At 39.6% G+C, this 26364-nt stretch overlaps 1 protein-coding gene across 11 annotated transcripts in view; it reads left to right on the forward strand.

Annotated features, from left to right (window-relative positions):
* ARID1B (AT-rich interaction domain 1B) overlaps window positions 1-26364 on the forward strand; it is a 376686-nt gene that overhangs the window by 220296 nt on the left and 130026 nt on the right. For 7 of the 11 annotated variants that reach the window (XM_036223077.1, XM_036223066.1, XM_036223086.1 and 4 more), the window contains exon 5: window positions 6141-6182. The exons of the other annotated variants lie outside the window; for them this stretch is intronic. In XM_036223077.1, the coding sequence (XP_036078970.1) occupies window positions 6141-6182 (42 nt within the window). The remainder of the gene's footprint in view (window positions 1-6140; window positions 6183-26364) is intronic. 11 annotated transcript variants of the gene reach the window in all.

Raw genomic sequence — 26364 nt, forward strand, 5'->3', positions numbered from 1 at the left:
ATGCATTGCCTCCTGAATCTTAGACTTGGAAGTGGTACAATATGATTTCTGTTCCTGCATTCTATTGATCCAAGCAGATCACATGTCCATCCCAGATTAGATAAGTAGAGAAACAGTCTCCATCTTTTGATGGAAGGAGCTGTATAAAGTCACATTGCATAGTGTTTTGCACACTCTGTGCTGTACTCAGGGTCTCTTTTCTCTAAGCCATACCATTAAGTGAGGGTATCCTCACTCAGTTAGAGACATAATTAGAGAAGTTTGACCACAGTGTTGACCACCTTTGTTTTAAATTTAACAGCCTAGGAAATGAAGATACAGCTAACAGCCTAGTATAGAAGATAATGTGAGTATAACAATTGTAGTGAAAAGTGTAATTATAATACAGCCATGTTTGTTTTGAAATCATATACTTGGTATTAAGTGTGACAAATGCTTTTTGTTTGCATAGATGAAATTTATCATTGTTATTAATATTTATTGGTTCCCTTTATAGGGACAAGTTCTTAATTTTTAAATATATTAAGAGAATGTTTATTCTGCTCGGTAGCATTTAACAGTAGAAGGCATCATTATATGTTCTATTACGAGCTGACCAAATGCTGAGCAGTTTTAGCAGGCCGTGTCCTTGAGCTGTCATGTGGCCTATACGTGCTAATAAGGAGAATGAGGACAATTAATAAGAGAAGAATGCTGTCAAGGTTTTACATGTTTTTTTAAGCGTTTTTTTTTAATAGATTACAAAAAAAGATAATGATAATATTAGTAGTAAAAAGTAACAATAATAATAAAGAAAAGACAAAACAACTTCCTTGCTTCCTAAAATTAAAACTTTGAAGCCCAGTGCGAGCCAGAAGGTGGTAGGGTGGGGAGGAGCTTGTCTTGCAGTGTAAATTGTTCTAAATTCTGGGACATGGTTTTGAGCAGTTTATTTATGAATCTGCTTTTCCTTAAAATGTAGGTATAAGTTAATGGAATAGGTTGTAGTTGGATTATTGCTTAATGGAATAGGTTCTGTTGGAATATTGATCTTCTTGAGCCAACCAAAGCAGACACAGTAACCTGTAAGTAAAATAATATTTTAATCCTTTGAATTATCTAGGCAAATTTTTTTTTCCCAAGAGCATTTGAATTTTTAGTACTTGTGGACAAATATTGTGACTGAAAATTCAATCAGGCTCTTGTTGATTATTATTAATCTCCTCCCTTTACTCCCATCTCACTTTGAGTTGAATACCTCATAAGTAATTTTGCTTTTCATCCCTACCTGGAATTAGAGGCAAAATTTATATCATTTCACTGTTTAATTATGGTGAAGATAGGATATCTCTGGTTACTGAAGAAAGTAGGGGGTTATTCTGCATCCCAGTCATTCAAATGGAAAACTGAGTCACCTTTTCCCCTTGTCCTTTAAGAGTAACTTATAGATGGATCAGATAATTAAATGTAAAAATAATAAAGTCAGATTTATTAAAAGAAAACATAAGTGACTATTTCAAAAATCCTGGAGCGGAGAAGACATCTTCCAGCATGGCACATATTTTAGAAGGCATGAGGAAACAAATGGATAGATTTCAATATTTATAATTAAATTTCTATTTTTAATTCTACTTTTATAGTTTAACATGTCATGAGCATTTTCCTATATTTTCTGAAAGCAGTTTTTTATGATTATATAAGAGTCCAGCATATGATTATACCGTGCTTTATTTAACCATTCCCTATTTTTGCACATTTTTTGTAATTTGTTCTTTCAAACGATGCCGTAGTACAGATACTTATTATAGAAATAATTGATGGTAAATTACATCACAAAGATTAATTTCTCTTGATGTATGATAAAAAGTGTTTTCTGGGAGGGCTGTTCTTATTGGCATACCCATCATAAGTGTTGAGGGTTCTGTACACACAGGCATTGACTACTATATTTGCATTCTGTACCAACTTGAAAGATAAGACGTTTATTTACATATCCATGAGTACTATTGACATTTAATAATTTTTAATGTTACTGGCTTATATTGTTAGCCACTTTTAGTTGAGCAAGAAACAGATACACTTGGCAAAAAAAAAAATTATTGCATTTTAAGACAAAATATGATGAAAAATAAGTTCTCTCCCTTGAGACAATCACCGATGTGTTTCTTGCATATCTTTCTAGAAATGGCGAAAGCAGATCAAGCATATACTGACTCTCGCTTTTCTTCTAAACACAGGTGTAGCTTACACTACATATTCTGACTTATTTCATTTAATGTAGTATCATAGAAATCTTACCTGCACACAGTTACTTCCTGTTTTATAGCAGCACAGTATTCTATTGCTTGACTGTATTATCATTTATTAAACACTCCCTTGTCGATGGACATTTGCTTGATAGTTGTCAGCTTTTCACTGTTACAAAAAACTCCAGTAAACAGCTTTGTAAATCTTTCATTTTTGCAGTTGAATATTAGTGGGATTTGGGGGGTTAACACTTAATCATGTGCATGTGCATTTTGATGGATACTGCCAAATTACACTTCATTCTAAATGTATGTTCTCATCGTCGGTGCAAGGCTATGATCTCAGTGATTTCCCACGCCTTTTCCAACATTGTAATTATCAGAATTTTTAATCTTTAATAATCTGTAGTGAGAAAAATAATGTTGGGAGTTTGGATTTGCATTCCTTTAATTATGAATTAGGTTTTTTTTAATATATGATTATAAATCATTTGTCACTTTATTTCTTTTTGTGTATTCCTGATTTTAGAAAAAAAATTATTAAAATGCACATAGTTTTAGCATTGTTTTATTTTAATGAAATTGCTGCTAGATTAGTATTTTCTGCCTAGAGGTGAAAGTAAAAAAGACTTGGAAAGTGATTCAAGAAAGAAAAGAAACATGACCAGTTTTACTTCCAAATTCATGAATCTGCTTTTTCCTGATTTTAATGGTGGGATGATCGGAAATAAAAGTGGCTTGTTTACTTTTGGCCCAGATGGGGCTTTAGAGAGTGACTGAGGGAGAGAAGCCAAGTGAAGGGTTTTGTCCTTGAGTGGAGCGAAGGGCCCGGACAGGGCTTGGCTGCTGCCGAACTTTTCAGCTGGAACTTTCACATGATTTCAGAAGTTCTCTACAAAGGGAATCCTTTCAGGTCCTCGTGTTAGGAAGTGTCGACTGTAGCATCATTCGATGGGCAGGGCCTCATCTTGGACCTAGGGAGTCCCTGCTCTGCCCTCGCATACACGCACGCCCGCCCGCCCTCTCTCACACCTGGGCCCTGAGGATCCCTGAAGAGCTCTCTCCCCCGCACACATCAGCTCTGCCTCTCTCGTCGGTATCCGGAGTTAACTTTGAGTCTGTGTGAAGGAGAGCTTGCTTATTCTGTCCTCATTTTACATTTGCTAAAACTCTTGACCTTTTTTTCTTGATGATTTTGTATAGTACTGCCAGTTTTAAGTCTCCCCAAACTGAATTAAAAAAAAAAAAATGGCACCATTAAATCTTCTCTGGAATTTGAATTTATTTTTTTTAATGAATGTTTAAATACATTTTGCCTTGGTATTAATACCTCAGTGAAACCCAGGCCTCATGTAGTAAACACCCAGAAAGTCGTCGTTAGTGACTCAGGTAAATGCAGGCTGCCGGCCTTCTGCCCTCCTCCTCTGCTATCAGAGCTTTCCACTGGGAATGTGCTAATTTTTTCCAATTGTACATTTTTATTTTAATTTAAAATCATGACTCCTTTATAGCTAAATTTAATTTGATGATAATTGGCTAATAACTAAAATCCCATCAGATAAACACAAATTTACTCCTAGTAGGAATTATAGGCGTTTTGGGCTGGCGAAATATAAAATGCCTTTCTTTTTTTAGAGATTCAAATTTATGATCAAAGGAACAAAAAAAGCTTACCAGATTTGTGTTGCTACTTAGGTTCTGGGACTCCCACCTGGAAGCTGTGGCTGAAGGTTGAAATACTCCCTGCCCCCACTAGAGGGGGATGCCCTCCGGCTCCGTGAAAACCTTTGTGTGACGTTGATCTTCCTTTCTTATTCAATTGAGGTTAATCTCATGTTTTTAAAATCAGCTGTTTTTCTGTAGGTATTAAAATTAAAGTCTTACAGAAATGAAATAAAAAGGATACTGAATTAGAGTGCATATGTATTTAAACTGTAGTGCCTTTGAACAAAGCATAATTTTTTAAAGTTGCTTTATTAGATTGGCTAATACTTAGGAATTTCAAAACAGGTCTCTGAGCCCTCCTGGAGCTAGACTCCAGGGTGGAGGGTGAGGCTGGGCCTCTGAACCTCACCTCCATCGTCCAAGCCCCAAGGCCTGTTTCTGTCTAGCTGCTGCCTGAGCCACAGGGAGAGTCCCTAAGCCTGGCTGGAGAGCCTGGGTTTGCCGCCACCCCAGGCTGTCAAGTACAGGAAAGCCATATCTTTAAATAGATTTCTATTTGCTATTGAATTTTTTTGCTACTTTGCCTTTTTAAAATATGTTAAGCAAATGCAGAACTCGCTCTGGAGGTGATTTTGCAAATTCAAACTTATATTTTTAAAATAATTGCATGTATATTAAAGTATCACATCCAGGGTGAATGTACCTAACACTGAGGTATGCAGACATGATCTCTGTGTATAATTCAAGAGTAAATGTCATGGTGTTTATAGTAGTTAAGATTCAGCGAATTTGTTGTTTGTGCTTTCTCTTTTAAGTCGTCAATGTTGATTAGAGGTTTTAATGTAAAGAATTTTGAGGTTGGTAACCCAGTGTTGTAAAAGACTAGACTTAGGAAATGCTCGCATATGTATATGTAAATTGCAAATAGTTGTATTTTTTCCCCTCAAACGAAAAATCTGTAATAAGATCGTGTTTTTAAATCTAAAATTAGCTTTAGAAATCAAGTGTAAACAGAAACGCTATCAGTGAGTCTTATAATGAATGATTTTGTGCTACAGTGGATCCAACATTTCGGTCTTTAGCCTAAAATCGCATTTGGTGTCAGCAACATGTGGTTTTCATCCAGGTGAGGCAGCTCCCCTTCTCAGCACCCACCCACGCGTTTCTCCTGCTTTGTGCGCCAGACCAGTCTCTGTCCGGGACCAGGTGGCGGGTGGGCCTCACTTTCAGTAAAGCCGTTGGAGAATACAGTTTTTTTCCTTATTTCTCTTTTGGACGCCTTCACTTTTGTACTGAATGACAGTCTTATTGAGATGAGCTTCCTTTCTGTATTTCCTTCACCCAAGGGAAGTGTCCACTTTTGTTTCAGCAAGACACACTGGCCTGCGTACCTTCTACTTAAAACATCTACTACAAATGCCTAATTTTAAAAGGTTGAAAACCAACAGTGAAGCCACTAGTCTGATATCATCGCCCCACCCCCACTGTCTTCCCTAGATACTTAAAAAATATTCATATTCGTTTTACTGCCTTCTTTCCTCGCTCTTTTCCATCATATAGGTACTTCGTAGCAGTCAGTTAAAAGCTTTATACACCAGACTGAATAATTATGTTTAAAAAACAGTAATTATCAATACACGTCTCCTTCCATGCAGCTTTTAAAATTCATGTTAATAAGCTCTGTCTTCTAATGCATAAGACTGACAGGCAATTTTGAAGTTTTGCCATCATTTCACAACTTGTTGCTTAGACGCTGTCTGCCTTTTCCAGAGTGTTGCTTTTAGGAGCTCTCGCTCTGCAACATTCCAGGGACTACCCACTCTGAGGCAGCAAGGACAAGCACTTACTAGCACTTTCACAAGCACAATGAAATTGCTTTACAAGGCATAACTTTCCCTCACGGTCTGTCAGTAAAAGATCAAAAAAGTGTATCCAGTATCTTGTAATTTAAGTTAGGATGATTCTCCTAACTTACTAGATCATTTTAAGGACTTTAGACCACCACTTCCACATGAGGCAAATCTATTAATTTGATAAAAGCTTGCCTGGTTATAAACCCGGAACCTGGGCGTTGACCTGGATTTATACCCAGCTCTCGAAGACACTCACAGATCTCTCTTTCTCGACACCTGATGTAAATTGAATGCCATTTTCTCAGAACTCTTAGTTCCAGGCCTGTGCTCTGGTCTATGGCTAGACTCATAGAAGATTTCGATAGTGCCTAAATTATTTTTTTCCTTATGATTTCAGGTTGAAGTCTTGGCCCCGGAGGATACCGCCTTTGGACTCAAGGTGTGTAGTCTGATGTAGCTGACCATGTAGGTTTCCTCAGATCCCCTGGGTGTGTCGGAGGTCAGCAGAGAGGGCTCGTCTTTTTTAATCAAATGCAAAGGTTCTACATCTTCCAGAATTTCAGATTTCCCTTCTATTATGATTAAGATTAGACTGTGGTAGTGTTCTCTTGATCTTCTTTCTTTGCTGTGGAGAATGAGAAATAGTACAAAAAAACAAGAGTTCTCATTTAGTATTAATTGGCTTTTAACTTCGAATTACTCATGGAATAAGATTTACTGAAAGTCTCCCCAACCCCCGAGTTTTGGGGTAACAAAATACAGCCACCAAATGTTATCAGTGCTGTTTTTGGTTCATAACTCTAGCTTCATTTATCCACTTAACCATTCTCCCTGCTTCAAATGGTGATTGACTTCCTGTGCTCCAGTCACAACTAAATTAAATCCCAGCTCCTGCCTTCAGGTTGCTCACAATCACTTGGTAGGTGCAGGCCCCCTGAACAGATAGATACATTATACTGCAGGGTGGTTGTCTCCAGGCTGGAAGCATGCAAAGGATTGTGGGAGTGCGGTGGAGTTGGGTGGGAAGGTATTCTAGGAAGTCCATACCTGGGTGGAGCTTGCGGGCTTGGATTATATTTAGGCAAAGCAGGAGGACAGAAAAATAAGAGCTATTTTCAGGTTGGAGGAGAAGCATGAAAAAATCAGAGGAAACTAAAAGTAGTTAAAGTCTGCTGTGTGGCGAGGTCTCAGGCTGAAGAGGTTAACGAGTTGACTTTTGTCCTATGGAAAATGCAAAACTGTCAAAAGGTTTTAAGGCAAGTAGTGGTTAGATTTGCAACTTGGACAGTTTGGGCCGCTTCGTGGAGGATGGGCTTGCCAGAGACCGTGAAGGCCACTGGGGTAGGCCAGGTGAAAGGCACCGTGGTCCTGCGCTGGCCTGTGGAAGAGGAGAGACCCGTAAGGAAGTCCGCAGGACCTGTTCCTCCCTGGGACGTGCGAGGCGAGGAAGGCGGAGGGGTTGAGCTGGACACCAAGGGGGAGGTGCCGAGTCGCGCGGAGATAGGGAGTACGGGGCCGTCACCTGTTCTTTAGAATTACAGTCTCCCAGACCTATCGTTTTTATCAGATTCACTTGTACGCATTTGCTAGTAATTCTTAAATTGTGTGACTAAATTGGTAAGAGGTTCTTATAAGAAGAAGATGGCTTCATTTGCATGTGGAGGTATAGAAGGAGGACTATGTAGGTGCCATCAGTTACCTTTGAAGTCAAGTTCAGGAGAATGCTTGGTGAATTTAAACATATATCTCGTTCAGTACAACATATTTCCTTGGGTAAGTCCTTAGTGCTTACTCGTTTGGCAGTAATATAATTTGGTTACCAAAATAATTTTAAAAGTTCTTTTTGGAAGGTGAGTAGATAGAAATACGTCTTTACATATATGTATATATATGTAAGACGTATTTCTATCTAGTTCATTTCTTTTCCATTTCTAAATGGGCATTAGAATTCCACAAATCTAAAACATTTTTATTTTGATATACTATTTTGGCTGGCGTGTTTTTTGGAAGAACAGAATCGTGAATTTTATGCTCATTTTATGATTTTTGATAAAAACTATTACAAAAAAATGTATGTGCGGGAAAGTCATTTTAAAGTGAATGATGAGGAAAAACCAAGGGTAAGTATACATGTTCTGAAAAAGATTGAGAGAAGAAAAACGATAAAATATAGGTCACCACAGGGCCCACAAGGTGACGGAGCCCCCACTCCCGGGCACCCTTAAAGCTTCTGCTCTAGCGGAGGTCACCAGTCCCCGGTAGCGAAGGAGAGTGCCCGCCTGTCCCCTCTGCCCCACCATTTAAACCGAACCCTAGGAGTGCGTATCAAACCCTGCGAGAGCTTTTCTCCAAAGCTCTGTCATAGGACCCACCTTAAATTTCATCTCTTCCCTCCGACGTTTTCCCTCTTTGAGTCTACTCCAGAAACTGCACTTCCTTAAAATCCTAAGATTTTATCACTGCAAGAAATCTTTAAGGTCCTCTGATGTACCTTTCTTCCAAGTTAGAGAGGAGGGAGCTGAAGGTCAGAGGGCTCTTGCTCCCCAAGGTCATGACTCATCACCAGCAGAGGTGGGCCTGGACTCGAAAACCTTAGTGGTCTCATGATTCTTCCTCTGAATATTTAAGTACAATTTTTAAAAATATTTCTTGTTGATGTTTAATATAACTCACTTTTCTCTTTTGGCAATAATTTTTGGTATTTAGTTTAGGTACCTAAGATTTATTATTATTTTAGAGAAAAGTCTAAGCTTAAAATATCTAAAAATGAAATTTTAAAGTAAATGCTAAATTTGTTTACTCTTATGTATTACTTTTTAACTGTATCTCAGTTGAATAAACATCTTAGAGAAAAATAACATTAATTCAAACTGGCCTTCTAACTCCCAACTAGCTTAGTCTTCTAACTATACTGAGCCTTTAACCCCCCTCTGAGCCTAACCTCATACCTTGCCTTCCCCTCGAATGCTTTCCCATCCTCTTGGCATTTCAGGTTCATCCTGCCCTCCACACTGAGTTCACACCCTCCCTCTTCTGTGACGTGTTCCGTCAGCATCACACACTTCTTCTGAGCTCTCACCCCGTGAGCTCATAGAGCAGCCGTTGCCTTTGCAACTTATTTGGGGTTTCTCTCCTGCCAACTTGTTTCCATTTTCTTTTGTTTGTGGTAAACAGCATGGTATGGCCTGGCCCAGCTCCATTATGTGGCATTTTTCCCCCAGTAAGATTGTGTGCTCAGAGACTCCATCTTGTTCATCTTTTTATATCCATATTGACAGTAAATAAGTATTGCTGATTAGAGTTCTATACATGGTATAACAGTTGTGGTTGCTAAGAGCAAAAAAAATCCTTGGTATTAACATTACTACTGCATTGTTTCTGTTGTGGGATTTTCTCGCTGATTCTCTCGTTACCTGGGTTAATATATTAGCTTGGTGTTGTATATCATGGCTCTGTAGAGCCTGACAGAAGGAAGATACATTTATCGTTAATGCTGTTGAAACTGTTGAATAGTTCTGCTTGATACCAACAGCCAATTGATTCCGATTTATCTCACTATTAACTCAAATACCTTTGTTCATCGAGTTCTGCAGTTAGCCTTTGATTTCGTTCCGTGTCGTTGGACTGCTCATGGCAAGCTCTGCTGGCCAGAGTTGGTCTAGGAAATAAAGATTCTGAGTATTCATATGACACAAGATGTGTGAACACAACACAATTAGAGCAACCTTTTTGTTTAATTGATAGAAAAACCTGAAGATTGGAGCAGATACGTAGAGAATAAAAGGAATTTGTTGTTCTAGCAGTGTAAAACAGAAAAGATATTGTGTTGAGTAAAAAATAAATCCTTAAGATAAAGTTGGCCTGTCCCGTTGGACTTTGAGAGTAGAAAAGTTTGAAACAGGCTCTTGAAATTAGGGAGCTCTCTGGTGGTGTCTTATAATCATTCTTTCATTGATTTACATGGGGTTATGCCTGGGGGCTATCAGTACAGTATTTCATATTTAGAATGTTTAGCCTTGCATAATAAGATTCTACCTGTTAAAATGTTTTTCCTTTAATTAAGGTAACCACAAGAAAGCTTATATTTATCTTCTTTTGAAGAACACTTTTGTTTTTCCTATAAAGTCATATTAACTCTGTTTCTTCTCAACTCTGCTTGCTAGGGTGTATGTGTACTAGTGAATTTACTTGGCTAACTCTAAGTGGGTGTAGATATAACTTAGCATTATATCCATATATAAAGTAACAGTCATTGAAAGGAAACCAACAAAAATTTTCTTTTTGAAGTTCATAATCTTATCAACTCATTAATTTTCATAATATGAAGGATTTATGTTTACATTTAAATTTTTTTATTTAATGAAAATCTGTTAGAAATCTTTAGAGAAGTAGAAGACCAAGTTTATTCTTTACTGTTTCAGTAATTGAATCTCAGTTAACATTATAGAGTACATATTGATAAGGTAAAAGAATTTTCTATTTTTCTGTAAAAGAAAGATTCTAGAAGGAAAAAGAATTCATTGCAGTTCTGAAGTCGTGACTGGGAATCCATGTTGAGTTGTTCCCTTCTTTTGTTAGAGAATTTCCCAGCCTCTTCTTCTGCCATCTGCTGGTGGTTCAAACACTTACATGTTTGATTTTAAAACAAATCTGCTTTATTCTTATTTAGGAAAGATTTGGGGGGAATGTTCTATTTATATTCACCTGTAATATTTTGTTGCAGTTTTGCTTGTCATATTTAATTATCTTTTTAAAGTCTATTTTAGCTTCTTTTTCAAATCTGTCTTTAGAGAATACATGAATATAAAATTTAGAAAAGACAGAGACTGTGAAGGCCCAAAGCATATGCCATGAAGAGAGAAAGAGATGCAGACTTCCTGACGAGAGGTCTCGGGCTCCAGGAGGGAGAGTTGCTCGAGAGTTGCTGGGGTCTTCCCTGACTTCTGAATTCAGATTAAATGCAGAGCAGCAGTTCCGGCCTGCTCATTTGAACGGAGGCTACTTGACTGGAAGGGACCAGACCTATCTTTTGTTTTAAACCCTAGTATAAGATTGGAAAACAGATTTCTTGTTATCACCAAGGTTCTTTTCAGCCCTGAAATAATGCACGTTTTCCCCGATTCATTAGGTCAAACTTCCTCTCTGTCCTTATTTATTTTTCTTCTGATTTCTTCCTGTTAGTTTACTAGTCTAAGCTATTCTCAGCGTCTTGGGAAAAATATAAATATTTTTTGTCCACAAACAAATCTTTCCATGAAATAAAGCCAAGTAAATGTTTCAAAAGAAAGACAAAATATGGGAATTTCTTTTTTTCCTATCCTTAATCTCCTTTACTAATTTCTTTTAGAGCAGCCTTGACTAATTTCTTAAGCCTTAGATTCATGGGTCAGTTATTTGTTCATCTTTTCCTCGACGAGGAAAAATAACCCAAAATATTTATCAGGTTTTTTTCTTCACAATGAACAAGGTTAAGGGAGGTAATGTGACTTATTTTAGGCCCTGCGTAATGGCGAAGTAGAGCAAAAATCTATGGTTCCGCTTCCCGGGCCAGTGTCCTTTATACAAAATTATAGCAGTGCTTGTTAGTCCTCCCAGGACCGGAGTTCTGTGTTAGATTTGAGTCTTACAGAGTTGTGCTTTTTACAGCTCAAAATAGTCTAATTTGGCAATTTCATGTGGTTCAGTTCAGTGTATTAGGGCTCTCCAATATCATTTTAGATCAACATTCAATAGTGAAAACACTATTTTTCTTTAAAAGCTCTTTATCCCAATTGGAATGTGTATGTGTGCCGTTTGAAGTATTAGGTAATCACAAGATGTTTATGGAGGTTAATTGGCATGAAAGTACCCAGTTAGCCACATACCTCAATAAAAATGATTTTCCAGAACATTTTATGGAAAGTCAGAAATAGTTTATCATGACCAAGTGGTTTTTCATGTGGTAGGAGCTCCATTTCTTCTAGACCAAATGCTTTGTCAGGTAATGGTAGATAGCAGATTTTGTAGACGGCGTTCCTGACTGCGTGGTTTCAGTCACCAGATCTAGTAAGTACATCTAATGATGTCACCAGGTAAGTGGAGGGGAGCATGCTGCAGTGCAGTTCATGCCTGCTTTTGTCAGACTTACCTTGTTTCCTTTTGTAAAAAAAAAAAAAAAAAAAAAAAGAATGTTAGGAATTAAACATGGCCTTAGGTGCTGTGGATCACAAAAGTGATCTTTTTAAGCAGGGAGAGGAGCTATGCTGAAAGAAAGCTTATTTACTGATATATTCTGGACTTTGATTCCATTTTTTCCTGGAGACATTATTCTGGCACTATTTTTTGAGGACTTAATTTTCTGGTAATAATAAGAATGCATACATTCATTCTCCTTATCCGCACCCTCAAACACCTGTTCATTTGGGATGTGCACAAATAATTAGAGGCATGTTTCTGGGCTCGCCTGTGAAATGCCTCAGCACAGAGTTGCTGTGACCATATTAATAAACATCAAGCTGCTTACGATTTGTTGGGAAGGAGCAACGAAATTATTCTAGGGAAGATTAGGGATGCTTCTGATTGCATGTGGTTTAGGTTCTCTCCAGTGCCAAATTTTGAAGCCAGTTTTGTTTCTTCAGATGGTGAAAACCCTCCTCCTCCCCTCCTACTGCCTTAAAACTGGCTTTTACCCAAGCCATGTCAATTTTTGCAAGTCAGTTGAGAATGTCAAAGTGACTGGTGTTGAAAGAGCCAATATGTTGCAAGATGCTTAAAGCCAAGGAGAACATTTATATGAATTAAGGAATATATTGGGAGATGATTTTTAAAAATCAGATTTGAAAGGAAAAACCTGTTGAATTAATACTTGCATACCAGATGTATCACTGATAAATACTTGTAACAGATATTCCCCAATAAGCAATAAAATTACCATTTTACAACTGAAGTAATGTATCCTGTGGGTACATTTGGAAAGATACGCCAAGAAAAATACATGCAGAGTTCTTGAAATAATAATGCAAATAAAACATTTCATATTATAATTTTAAAATAACAGAATTTGGAAGCAAGAAAAAGTCTAGGAGACTATTTGTTTTGTCTAAATTCTGCTTTTACTCTGGTCTTTTGACAGTTGGCTTTTTGATATCGTATAATTGCTTTAGTGTCTTTGTGTGTATAGAAGGACTGAATTTTCCAACCGAGTTGTGGTTAAAAATCTCACAAATTCTAAATAATTAAAGTCATAGACTTTATATCTTCTTTGCTTTGTTGCAATAATGGCCAATTTTCATACTTGCCTGAATTCTGTTGGTTTTGTGGCTGCTATTGAATCACGAAGCAGAGGGTTTTGCCATATAATTTATTCATTTGTGCACAGCCAGAGTGGCCGTGCAGCGTGCAGTGATTGTGTGTCCCAGGGTGCCAGGTCACTGAGACTTGGTGCTGTGATTTGCGGCCCACTTTGCGAAGTTGCTTGGTGGTGGTGACACTACCTCTGGCTGAGTGAGGGCAGTGGGGGAACCTTCTTTCTCCAGGCCAGGGCATACCTCAGGTGTGGGTTTCCTGTGGTCTCAGGTAGATAGGTAAAACGGAGTGATGAACGTGTGGGAGGGGAAGAAAGTCCAGGGAATAATGCGACTCATGTTCTACGTGATCATGATGGGGAGTAAATTAAGCCCTGCGGAAATTTTTACTTTCTCGTAGCTGCACGTGGCAGTTTAAAACACTTATTTGGCTGCTTCATAAGAAACTGTGTGTTTTTATAAGAAATTCCTTTTAACTTCCATCTGCTCTTCCCCAGATTAAATTTTTACTTCATAATGACTTTTTTTTTTAATCGCTGAGGGAGAGAAGGTAAAGAATGGAGTATTAAATGAATAGATTATTTAAAATGAGAATTGGATATTACACATTAAATATCATGGTAAAATCAATAAACTTATCAAAAGTATTCCAAAAATAAGTTCAAATTTCTTGACCATTCTCAATTTAAAATTTATTACATCTTAAGTTTATAATTTCTTCTTAGTTTCTCATATTCTTATTTTTGTCTCATTTAATTCCCTTATAAAAGTATAAGCTTCTGTTACATGTTAACCTGTACTTAATATCACCATAATTTTTTTAAAAAAATTATTATATGCTGCCACAGTATAAAAATAACAAGATATTCCATTAAAAATATATTCCCTGTGATATGTGAATAATTTGATTTGGAAAGAAGCCTGGAAATCCTGATTTTTAAGCTACAAAAGGTACCTTCATCGTGTTGACATTTGAAGGGCTTCCATTTTGATAGTAAATGAGTAACCTTTATAAAAACTATTATATTTTGTTGAATATGAGCTATGAAATAGAACTTCCAATGGCACGAGATTCATAAAATGCCTATTTGTTTTCTGAACAACAGTGGAATTTTTCACTGTGCTATTTAATAGTATGTGCAAACATCTGGAAACACAAGTATTAATAAATGCATGCACGTATGTATACATGAATGTATGCATTCTTTTTTCTTTTTACGTAGGATGAATGGATAAGTTGACCCCCCTAAAGGATAAGTTTGAAAAGGAAGGAAATGGAGTTCTGCCAGGCTTGTTGGCTTGAGTCATGGACAAGAGCAAGGCCTGTCTGAACTGCCACTCAGTTTTTATTCTGCGAGTTTGCAGGGTTGGTGATTAGAGTGGCTTTCGCCCAATTATGCTGTGATTATTCTGCTGCACTGTAATTGACTGGGGAGATATGCTAATACCTGTCATTTGGGATGATAAAAGATGAGCGGGGGACGCAATGCATTATTTAGCTGGCTGTGTGATAGATGAGGGATGCGCAGAGTGCTTTAATTGCTGAGAAGAGAGGTTAAGCTGAACGAACGGATGAATTAGAAATGAGTTTTTTTATGGCTTGTGGAAAAGTGAAATAAAGGAAAATGTGCTTTAAACTAAAGCAGCAGATAGAAATGAGCACAACAAAACTAGATCCAGGTAGTTTGCTTTATCAACTTAAATATTAATGAAAAATGTAGTTTGGAGTTCAATAAATAATAATCAGAAAGAGACTATACAATAGTTTCTCGTATTAAACAAAAAATGTTAAAGGAATTGTTTTTATTTGAGATGACAGTATTTGTGATTTGTTATCTCTTAAATTGGTGCTCAATTTTAGTTTATACTGAAATGCAATATGCAGCAATTTTGAATTTCATGCTTTGTATTTTTTGAGTGTTAGCTTAAAGGTATCTGGATTTCCTGTGCCTGTGTATTTATCAATTAATGCAGACAGAGGAAGGCAAGAAAAAGAATGAATATTTATACTACTAGGAGAATATAATAATATAATTAGTGAGAGTGTACAGATAATTCTTGAGTGACAGGATCTCAGTGGTACAGTCCTCATATGCCACACACTTAGTTATTGGTATATTTATAGGAAAAAAAAATAAAGGAAAGAGAGATTTTCCCATTTCATATAATTTCCTTTTGTCATAGCCATATATAATCTTGTATGTATATTTCACGAAATTATTTAAAAGTACTGTTGTAATCTGCATAGTTATATGATTCGATGGTAGTGTTTTACTTTGTCTTAGTTTTGTGCATTTAATAGGGAATTATTTTGAAAATGCAGTCAGAACAGCAGTTGCAGAAATGGACTGTTACAAACTGAAGGTTGAGGCCTTGCACACACTGTCAGCGCTCAGGCACCTCATACTTTACCAGATAATGATGTCAGAAAGTGTTGTCCACAACTGTGCTGTTTTGTGTTGTAGAGGAAGCAATGGAAATACAGGCCGACCAGCAGAAGTTGTATTTTTTGTAAAATGAAGAAAATGACCCTCATACATTGTCGAATTATCTCCAGACAGTCCAGCTTCTCAGAGCCTGTGTGACTCGTCTAGTGTGGCTGAATTTATCAGAATAGCTTTCAGCCAGGTTATTGAATGGTAATGGATCTGTCTAGAACAAAGCATGCCTATTGGAATGGATGTCAACTGCAGACAGATGCTACACTCTGCCTCTCAAATAAGTCTTGTTGGAGCTGATCACTCTTCCCCAGTATAATTGGCACCTCCTTTGCACAGTCCCTTCTGAAACAAAGTAAAGTTTACTTATGGATGTTTTTAATCATTATCCTTCTCGAAATTCCAAAGTAGACTCTTGTAGCTACCTTTCTCAGACAGTTATAACATGAAGGGCTGCTTATACACAACATTTTATAAGGCAAAGTAGATGGTTTTATAAGGAAAAAGGTGCAGTTAGCTTCGAAGAACTTAAAATTAAATGGCAAAGGTACTACAAACACAGCAACTTATAAACAAACAACAGCACCTAACAATATATTTTTACAAACTTTAGTTACCCTATTTAAAGTACCCCATTTTAGAATGTAAGCTAACCGCAGAATGAAAGCTGGCCACAGCACTTTCGAGATGTGGTGTCTTGATTTCTTATTTTTTCTTGTCAGCGGTATGAAAAAAGTAGTATACAACCTATTTAATTTTGTGCACTTTTTTTTTAATACTAGCAATTTATTATTTTTCCATCCCACTAGGCAATTACTCAATCCTAAGACTTTGTGCCTGAGTCTTGGCTATAATTATCATCACTTGAATGTGAAAATGATTTTTTAAGGTCCTTAGTTTGAAAGGCTTTGCTTTGTTTAATATAGTCAGAAAAAATCATGTCCGTGGCTTTCGTTGTTTATATGATCTATCTCACTGTAAATTTGATTTATGAGAGCATGAAATTGTTCTTTTACAGATTGGAAGCCCGGGAACTGTGTGATGTCACCATTCTTTACTTTGGTTTAAGTTTCTCCCCTTGGAAATGCTCTGTCTTAAAACTGAGATTTGTAACATGCAGCCATGTAAAACTATCTATCTTAAATTTCCTTAGACTCTTGTAATAGCCTCACTGCCCAACTGAAGACTTTTTTTAATGGTGATGATGAGTTATAGTGTTTTTTTAATAATGTGGTTATATTATTTTATAATAAAATTTAAATATGATTATGGAATTATTGCCACTGGGAACATGAGAAATTACAGAGTCCATTTCCTTCGTGTAGCAACGGCAGGAAGCGAGGCCGGTGAGCAGGCAGCGAGCCTGCCGGACCCTGCGTCTCCTCGCTCCTCAGCGAGGCACTTCCCATCTCCCCCGGGAGGGCGGTTCTCGCCCAGTGAGCAGGGTACGTGGGAAAGAGTTGTGCACATTGAGCTGTACGGGGGAAAAGGACCACTTACTAGGGGTCGCTCATACAGGTGTGGGTGGTCAAGTTGGTTCAAACAAGTCACCTAACAATGGCATGTTAGTTACACATTTTATTTTAACACACAACACACAAAGGCACATTTACGTGGATGTCCCTCTCCAGCCACCTTTTGCAGTTATCTCAGCCATACCTGATTCTGTGGCACTGGATTAGCAGTTCATTCATCTTTAGTGGAGGCGGGTTTTTCAGCACCCCTCTTTTCCCATTTATGTATGACTCGGTTCCATATTTTACCAAGTTTTGCAGTTGGAGAAATACGGAGCACCAGCGTGCTTAGCAGGAAACACAGTGACAGTGACGTGTCGGGAGGCGAGCACCCCCCCGGTGAGAGGGGAGGCGGGGGGCTTCTCAGAGCAGCGTAAGCGGGTTTGGGAGGTGGCGGCGGCCTCCGTGGCGTCACTGAGTGCACCCAGGGGCAGTTGGAGAGGTGCTGCCGTGTGGACACGAAGACCGTTTACACTGCCTCCCCTCCGCTGTCTTCTGCACAACTAGCTCGTTTCCTTAAGAAATAGCAAGTTTCTTTTTCTTCTGAATCAAGCCGTGTCCTCAGTAACGTGCCACTAGAAAAGACACGGGTCATTAATCAGTTTAGCAGAGAGTAATCACTAGTTTACCTGCCTTATCCTACGGTTTTGGTTTTCTTCTTGCCAGTAAGGCACTCTTTTTTGTTTGTGTCTTTGTCACGTAAATTCAGTTGTAGAACTTACAGAAAGTACCCTTGGGACTAGCCGCTCAGTTTTTTTTGCTTTAGGGAGAAAACATAAATGTAAATAATTACTTTAAATTTTAAGCCTTTAGTTCTCACTGTAATATCTCCTTGCAGTCTTTTTTTCTTTCTTAAATTTAATTATAATACTCTTGATAAAGATAGAAAATTAACATTTAAAAAATGGAAAATTTAAGTACTCTTACAGGTGCCTCCTGGTTAGATTTCAGAGGAAAGGGAAATGGCTAATATATTAGTTTTCTAGTGCTCAGAACTAATGGCCACAAATTTAGCAGCTCGAAATCACACCCGCGCCTTCCCCCAGTTTCCGTGGGTCGGCAGGGCAGTCACTGGGTCCTCTGCTCGACGTCTCTTGAGATTCAGATGCGGGTATTGTAGGGGCTGCGGTCTCATCTGAGGGTCCAGCCCTCTCCCGGGCCCAGTGGTTGTTGGCAGAAGTCACCTTTCTGTGGCTCTGGTTCTGAGGTTTCCACTTTCTTGCTGGACATCAGTCACAGGCCAGTCCCTGCCCGCCGTCCCCGTGGGACCACCTAACTGGGCCAGGCCCACCGACGTAATCTAGTCATTCAGAGTCAGCTGCGTAGGGGCCGTACTTGCATTCTCAGGACCTCTCAGCCCCGTGTTGTAACATAATCACAGGAATGTCGTCATGGTCACAGTCTTGCGTTCAGCGGGAGGGGGCGATGCCGGGTGCGCACACCGAGGCTGGGGAGCCGGGCCGCCCCCGAGTTCTGCTGGCCACAGCTTCTGGTTTCACATTCGCCATCAGACTTCAGGGGTGGAACGGCTTTCTCTGCATGTACTGAAAGTGTTCTTAACTTAAAAAAAAAAAAAAAAAGAGTCTGGAAAAACGAAAGTGGGAGACAATAGACCATGTGTGACTGACGACATGGGAGTGAGTGACAAGCGCCTTTGACAGCCGCCCGGCAGCAGCAGTTCTGCTTCTCGCACTGTTGGCTCCTGAGGCTCCGCTCCGCAGCCGAAGCGAGTTTTTCCTGTAGACCTCACGGTGCCGGCGAGGTGCTTCTGGGGCAGCGGGCGGGGGCCCTGCATTCCGCTCTCCCCGGCTTCCTTCGAAAGCTTTGATGATCCTAGTTTCTTCTTCCGGTAGAAACATTTGGTTAAGACCTGGGCAGTCTTCACTGGCATGTCAGACATAGAAAACGAAGTCTCTGGTAATTCTAGTTAGTTTTATGGACTTGAAATACCATGAAAAAAGTTTCTTAATAATACCTTTAAAACTTATTTTGAGATTCAAATATGACATTCTTTTGGAAATACCTAAAGAGAAACTTGGCTTATGAAGTTCAATTTTGTGTTAATTTTTAAAGAATTTTTTTTCTTTTTTTTTTTTTTTTTTACAAATTGTGGATTGATCACAGGTATAACATGATATATTAAAAATCAAAACTGTCTTTTGGCTTTTTTTAAATCAATTTTACTTATATTTTTTAAATTATGACCCCCACGTAAAGATATTTTGAATTTATCTTTGCGAACACTGATTCTTTCAGAATTACTTTAGAGATAAATAATATATTTTATTTTACTTACTCATTTTTTAATAATATATTTTAACTTGGATTTCTGTGCACCTGATTTGAGTCCTTTTATGGAGGAATTCCATTGAGCCAAAAATTTAAACAGGCAGAAGTTGTAAAGCAAACTTAATGATGCTTTAAATTTACCCAGATTTTGAAAATGTGACAAATATTTTAATTTTTAAAAAAGTAGTATTTATCACACTTGATTTTAGAATTAAATAAAAGTTTAGAAACTTTAATTTTAGATAGAATTGATGACACCAACAATATACTCCATAACTGGAGCGGGGAATAGTTTTTTAATTACCGAGGAATTACTGATTTTGCCGTGAAAGTTACTCAATTTTGTTTCTTTTGCAGAATTTTTGAATTTGAATGGAGTATTTTATGGATTCATGCTTTGTGGGGAGTAAGTGTGGCTGCAAGGTGAACTACACAGCATGTAAGAAAAGCAGTGGCATAGTCGGGCAGGACAGACACCTTCCCGTGTGCGAGCTAAGTGGCAGGGTCATTGTCCCTTTGGATCCCATGGCTTTCTCTGCGTGAGCACGCTCACCTTGCTTCCAGTAGGGTTAGGAAGTTAAGATACGCCAGATGCCTCCCTGAGTGACACCAGCATCTCTTAGCAGCTGCTGTCTCTTAGACTGCTTTATCCTGATACCTGCGCTAGGCTCTTCATTTCCTGCCATTCTAAAAGCCACCCTTTTGGTGGCACGGTGTTTGAATGGAGAGGGCCTTGTGATCAGAGGGCAGACAGCTGTTGCGCACAGATTCTTCTCGATCATCCTGTGCTGGGGACCGAGGGCATCGGGATGAGAGAGACGCAGTTCTGGCTCTCGTTGAGTTTCCAGTGCAGTTGGAGAAATGGGGCCCTGCTGCACACGACAATGCTAGTTACCGTGACATAAGGGTGAAAGTACAGTGTGGTCTGGGGTGATCCAGCCTTGCAGGGCAGTAGACGTGGTGCCCTTGAAGAGGAAGGTAGCCTCACAGACAGGTGGGCACGAATAGGCAGGTTTGGCCGGGTCTGTTGACTTTCAGAGGAAGGTGTTGGAGGGCCCCGAGCACCTTGCCGAGATGTTTCATCATGTTTCAGCATGAGGAGGTATAACCAGACACGCTGCAGCCTGGGAATGGGGTTTTATTTTAAATTTTTTTTAGTCAACAATATCTCGGCATAAGAAAGACTTATTTGAGAAGATACTGGTTAGTTGTGTATCTTCAGCTTTTTAGAACGAACAAGAAAATACGAGTGCTTGGAAAATAGTAAATTGTTGTATAGATGAAAGTTTTACATTATCATTTTTGGCAGCTTGTTATATATTAAGTTTATGTGGTCAGTGTCAGGAATAAAAGAAACTGGTGAAATTATTCCATTAGCCAAAAGATGGTTTCAATAAAAGAATCAGCCAAACCAAGTCATTGCTTTTTTAAAGATAGTTTAAAAGTTACACATTTCATTTTTGCTCTCCTGCCTGAAATGTTCATTACATAGTGAATTTATAAATATTCAGTAGTTACTTGAAAATACAAGGTTGTTGAAGGTAGAGTCTGATTCATTTAATGTCAGTTAATAAGTGAAAGAAATGTTTACTCCTATACGTTACAAACATTTTCTGGAATTAGAATGTTGACTGGTTCTGACTCTTTAGCTCAGCAATTATTAATTAATTTCAATGGCCTAGGCCCTGTGGAAAGCCTGGGGGACGTATTGATTAGCAGGATACAGTGACCCTCGATTTCCTTCGTACCGGACTCTGCTGCCCGAATGGGCCTGTGGGCCTGGAAGTCCCGTTCCTGTCTTGGAAAGATTTTATGTGAGCTAGAGTAACGGTTTGTGGTTGATTCTGCTTTTGTCTGCACAATTCCGAACTCACAAACCAGTTTGTAGGAGTTTGAATGAGATGTAACGCGGTTGGTGTGGGGGAGAACGATGAGGGGAGAAACTCCGTCACCCCAGCACCCGCGCTGGCCCTGACGTCGGCATCCGGCCTCCCCTGTGAGTTAGGTCTGGTGGGCCGCACGTCAGCAGGACGTGTATTGTTCTTGGCAGGGCACTTGGATTTCTAATTACCAGATTCCTGACTTAATTGCAATTACCTGGACACCCAGGCAGAGTGAACTTTTGGAAAAGAATGTAATTAGCGAAACAGGAACTTTGCTGCCAACTCCTTTTCTAGGTACTAACACTAAACAGAACGCTGATAAGCACATCTGTAAAGACCCGTCGGTCGGTAAAAACAGTTTTTAAATTATCGTACATATCAGCTTTAGATTTAGAAACAAATGTGATGGTCAAGCAGAGAATGTTCAATCGTTGCTTTACAATAGTATATTATAAAGTACTCGTGTATCTTTTAAGAGTGAATAATAATCTAGAGTAAAGAATTATTTACCAAACACTCTATTTCTATACAAACACATGTTACATACTTTAAGAAATGTAAAATCCTTAGGTCTGTGCTCATTGAAAGAAAAAGATTATTTTATAATATTCGTTTGCTTCAGTAGTAATTTTTCTTAACAATGCTCTTTTAATTTAAAACAGATTCGCACACAACAAAAATGTTTCAACGTGGTTACAAACAGATTTAAACTTATTTAAAAGCATTTTAATATCTTTACAGCAAAATTTGAAATCTTCGTTTTCCCACTTCTCTCGTTTTTTTGTATCACATTCGTTAGCCCCATCGTGCTGCCTCGGTGCAGATTCGCAGTCCCGAGTTGGTCATAAATATCCGCGTATGGCTTATCTTAGTCCTTCTTTGATTCGGTCTTTAACCCCCTGCCAGTTTGCTCTTCTCAGCTTCTCTGGGTTCTGTCCTTCCTTTCCATCTCAACACATCCCTTGTCCACACCAAGGTTAATTTTGTCCATCTATGGTTAGTTAACTCATAAATGATCTTTTACAGCTTCTTCCCCACAGAGCTGCTGGTCTTTTTCATCTTTAACCTTCTTAAAAACGTAGCAGATCCGAGCCCCAAGCCCCAGGCTGCAGGCGCCTCTGGGTGCAGAGGGTGGGGTTGCTTTTCCTCTGGTAGCTTTATTTTTACCTGGTCTGATTCTTCAATCATACCTTTCCTTTTGTTGTATGTTTTCACATGCATTTATCATATTTTAATTTTTCACAGCAGTAAATTAAGAGCATAGACTCTGGAGCCTGGCCGCATTTGAATTTATATTGTTAGCTGTTTGAATAATGAGACTGTGTAATAGTAAATTTTTAAATAGGACTGAAAATAGTAAATACCTCAAAAAGTTGCAAAGATTGAGTGAGTTGGTCACGTAAAGCAGTTAGAATAGTACCAAGCACGTAATGAGCACTGTGTGTGTGTTGCTGCTGCTGTTTGCCGTATTATTGTCATTTGAGTCTCATATCCCCCTGCGAGGCGGCTGTGGCAGGTCTCATCCCTGTTTCACAGAGTGACGCAGAAGTGCCGAGGGGTTAAGTCATCGGCTTCACGTCGCATGGTTGGTAATGGATCTGGGCATTGGGCTCAGGCATTTGAACTCCTAGTTGTTACGACTTTTCAATCTATCTGTCCAAGGGTTTTCAGATTCAGGGGAAAAAAAATGTATAGGTCGCCCAGTTAAATTCGAATTTCAGAGAAAGAGTAAAATTTTAGTGTAAGTATATTTTAAATGTTGCGTGGCACATACTTAATACTAACAATTATTTGTTTATCTGAAATAAAAATTTAACTGGGACCCTATATTTTATCTGATAATCCTAATCCATCCGTACAGAGTATCCACACTGTGCAGATCCTTAAATGATAGTCCCCAAGTTGAAAAAGATAGCTAAACCCTTTCTGCACTTTTTCACAACCTTAAAATCTGGTTTTGTTTTTCAGACAATCCGATTAGAGACAGGTAAATCGAAGTGTCTGCGCCATAGTCTTCCCAAGCCAGCAACATGTCGTGGAGGGGGAAACGTTTTTGAGCGTGACACCACGGTAAACGTTTCTAGCAGTTAAAGCACACCGACTCGGCAGTAGGAAGGCGGGACGGGACGTAGGAAGGGCGCGTGCGCCCACCCGTGTGCCCCGCAGAGCGGCCGTGCGGGAGCGAGGCTCTCCCCCAGGCTCGCGACGTGCGTCCGGCGCCCTCGCCTCCCGCGGGGCCGGGCGCGCCTCCTTGCCCGCGCCTCCTCCCGTCAGGGGCCGCACGCCCCTGGAGACGTGAGTCTGGTTTCACAGCTGCCTCTGGCGTGTTCCCGGAAGGCACGGGAAGGGGTGCTGTGGAAAACCGGGTCACAGCGTCTGACCGGGACTCCCTCTCATCCTGTTTCTTCCATGGTGTTTGTCATCTTAAAGCATCTGTTAATCGGATAATGTTTTAAAGAAATGAGTCTCATTTCAGAATGACGATGGGCAGGTCCAACTGGGCCATCCTCAGTTCAGGGTTTGAAGACTACGGAGACCCGTCCGCATGGCGGCTCTTCCTTTTTCACGTTTTCGAATCTTAACAGATTACACTCAGGCGCCCCAAGGCGGGATATGGTGCAGGTGAATGAACCATGGCTCATTTTTTTCATGCCAGCATCAAGTATTGGATGAGGGTAGAAACGGGGGGGGGGGGGGGGGTAGCTAACGTTGGCTGAGTGACACACAGTACCAGGCACACTGAAAAGTGCTCGCGCTTTTTCTTTTACACATGTGCGACCTTGAGAGGTGGGCGGTACACGATGCACTTTCACAAATGACGAAATAGGCTCGGATGTTAGGTAGCTGATACTCGAGGACACGTGGCTAGTAAGAAAAAGCCACCAACATGCTAATCATAGGGGCCATTTGGTTCTGTTAGAGATTCAAGTGGTTGTGCTAGCAGTTACTTTTCCTGCGCAAATTGAATTCTCTATTACTGTGAGAATGGAGTCTGTGGAAGAACAATATATTAATTTTCAGGTGTGTATAAGTTAACAAAATTAAATGTAAAACTCTTGTTAAATGTACTTCTGATAAGTCAGACTTCTTAGAGTTGTTTATGTGTGGACTTAATCCCAGGCAGTGGACCTAACCATCTGCTCCTTCTAGAACCTTCAGATGGCCCGGGGCTACCAGGGAGAGTTGTTTCAGTTCTTCCTGACGCATTACAGGGTGTCATTACCATAGCAAATGCTCTGAAGTCCAGGGTCTGATCCTCTGCTCTGCAAGGCTCAGAAAGCAGTTTAACCAGGAGGATTACCAAGAGATGGATGGACTGCCTCTCCAGAGTGGGCTCACTGACCACCCTGGTTGGCAAGGCAGTGGTCTTCCTTGTGGCAGACCTAGGAAGAGGTCACTTTGTCAGTACGGCATCCGAATGTAGGATGGTTGAGTAATTTGAATGTTCTGTATTATCAGACGAGGATGGCCAGACACCTCCATCTCCACAACAGGCATGCTGGGCGTGTAATTATCTTTGATGTTCATTGGCCTGGATTCCTCCCCTCATTGTCAGCTTCATCGTGCAAAAGCTCTGTGATTCTTCTTTTTCTGTGCTTCTAATGCCAAGCAGCCCCTCGTTTGACTGATGGTTTTTCTTGAGATAGGTCAGTGCAACCGGTCTAGTTATAGGAAGGTGTGGCTAGCCTAGGAGTTGACCTTGCTGTTCAAGGTAACTGCATATATCTACAGAACAGTAATAATTGGTTTTCATGTATTTATAAACATTGAGAATCTAAAGCCCATATCTCAGAAAGCTTGTTAATGTTCATCTGTAATGGTAAAGTGCAGACTAAAACATTTAGAGGCCATGTAGCCTGTTTTACTAACAATATAGAAACGTTCTTCTTAGCATTTCTTCTGTTTCAAGTATACTGTTGCTTACAGTGTACATGAATGCTTCGCATTCGTGAACACTGGTAACCCAGTCCAGTGCAGGTGGGAAGTGGACAGCGCGTGGCCGGCTTCAGAGCAATGACTTGCAGGTGCTTCCTCAGCTAGTGTTACGCCGGAGAGTGTCGTGCCGCCCTGCGCCACACCCCCGCCCGGCTGGCCCCGGTGAAGCGCACCCAGCGGCCTGGCCCGGCGTGATCCCGTCACGCACATCCAGCCCCTGCGCCCTGAGTGCGGGTCCCCGCTCTCACGGTGGCTTTCTCTTTCTCTGCTCCCCTCTCCTTCCTTCTTCATTTTGAGCACTCAATCTCCTTCCTTTCCTCTTTTTTTTTTTTTTTTTTTATTTTGGCATCTTCTCTCTTTCCTTTTCCATACAAATAAACGCTAACAGGAATTACATGTCTTCTGTTCTTTTATGAAGAACTGAATTCAGTTCTAAAAAATTATTCCACCTTTAAGTCCAAATAGAGCTTTTGCATCAACTTCAACCTATACTCCACCAAAGTCTAAGTCGTTTGTGTAAACTAGCAAAGAAATTATTTGCAAGTAGTTTTGATTAAGAATGTGAAAGGAATAAAGTGGTGTTTAAGCAAAAAGGTTACTAGGATGACATTTTATCATATTTGGGGAAGTTTTTCTCTCAGAATTCCCTGTCCAGGCCATTGTAACAATGCTGGTCAAAGTCACAAGGAATGTACATTAAAGGAAGTTCAGATTAGTGAAAGCTTAAAGGAAAACCTATGAGACAAATGGCAGATGCTCTCCAATACAGTACTACTGAAGGTGAAAAGGCTAAATTGTCCCTTTTTTTTAAAGCTAGGGCTACCTTGGCTTTGGATATTATTGGTTCTGTACTTTAATTTGGGATGTTATCTTTCCATACGTTTATGCCTGTGAATTTGTTAATGTAAATGATGACAGTATTGTGGTTTACACTTTTATTTGATATTCCTAAACTGTCTCTAATTGATGAAATGTGCTTTTATGGTACCATTATTTAAAAAATAGATCAAGCTCTGCTTGCGTCAACCCTTGACTGCGTGGCCAAGTTGGTCTTTGACCCAGAATTGGTAAACGAACCCTGCAGGGAAATTACTGGAGAGTGGGAACAACTGTGGTAGTGGGGTCAGGGGTCAAGCCATTACCTACCCATAGAAATGTCCTTTTAAATCGGACTCCCGCTGAAAACAGGTCATGTACTCAGGGAGAACACTGAGGAAGAGTCTGGCGCGCGTGGGTGCTGACCGGTCAGGTGCGATAGGGCTGTGAGGGTTCCAGAGG

Source organism: Rousettus aegyptiacus, unplaced genomic scaffold (genome assembly GCF_014176215.1).
Source record: "Rousettus aegyptiacus isolate mRouAeg1 unplaced genomic scaffold, mRouAeg1.p scaffold_m13_p_1, whole genome shotgun sequence".
NCBI lineage: Eukaryota > Metazoa > Chordata > Mammalia > Chiroptera > Pteropodidae > Rousettus > Rousettus aegyptiacus.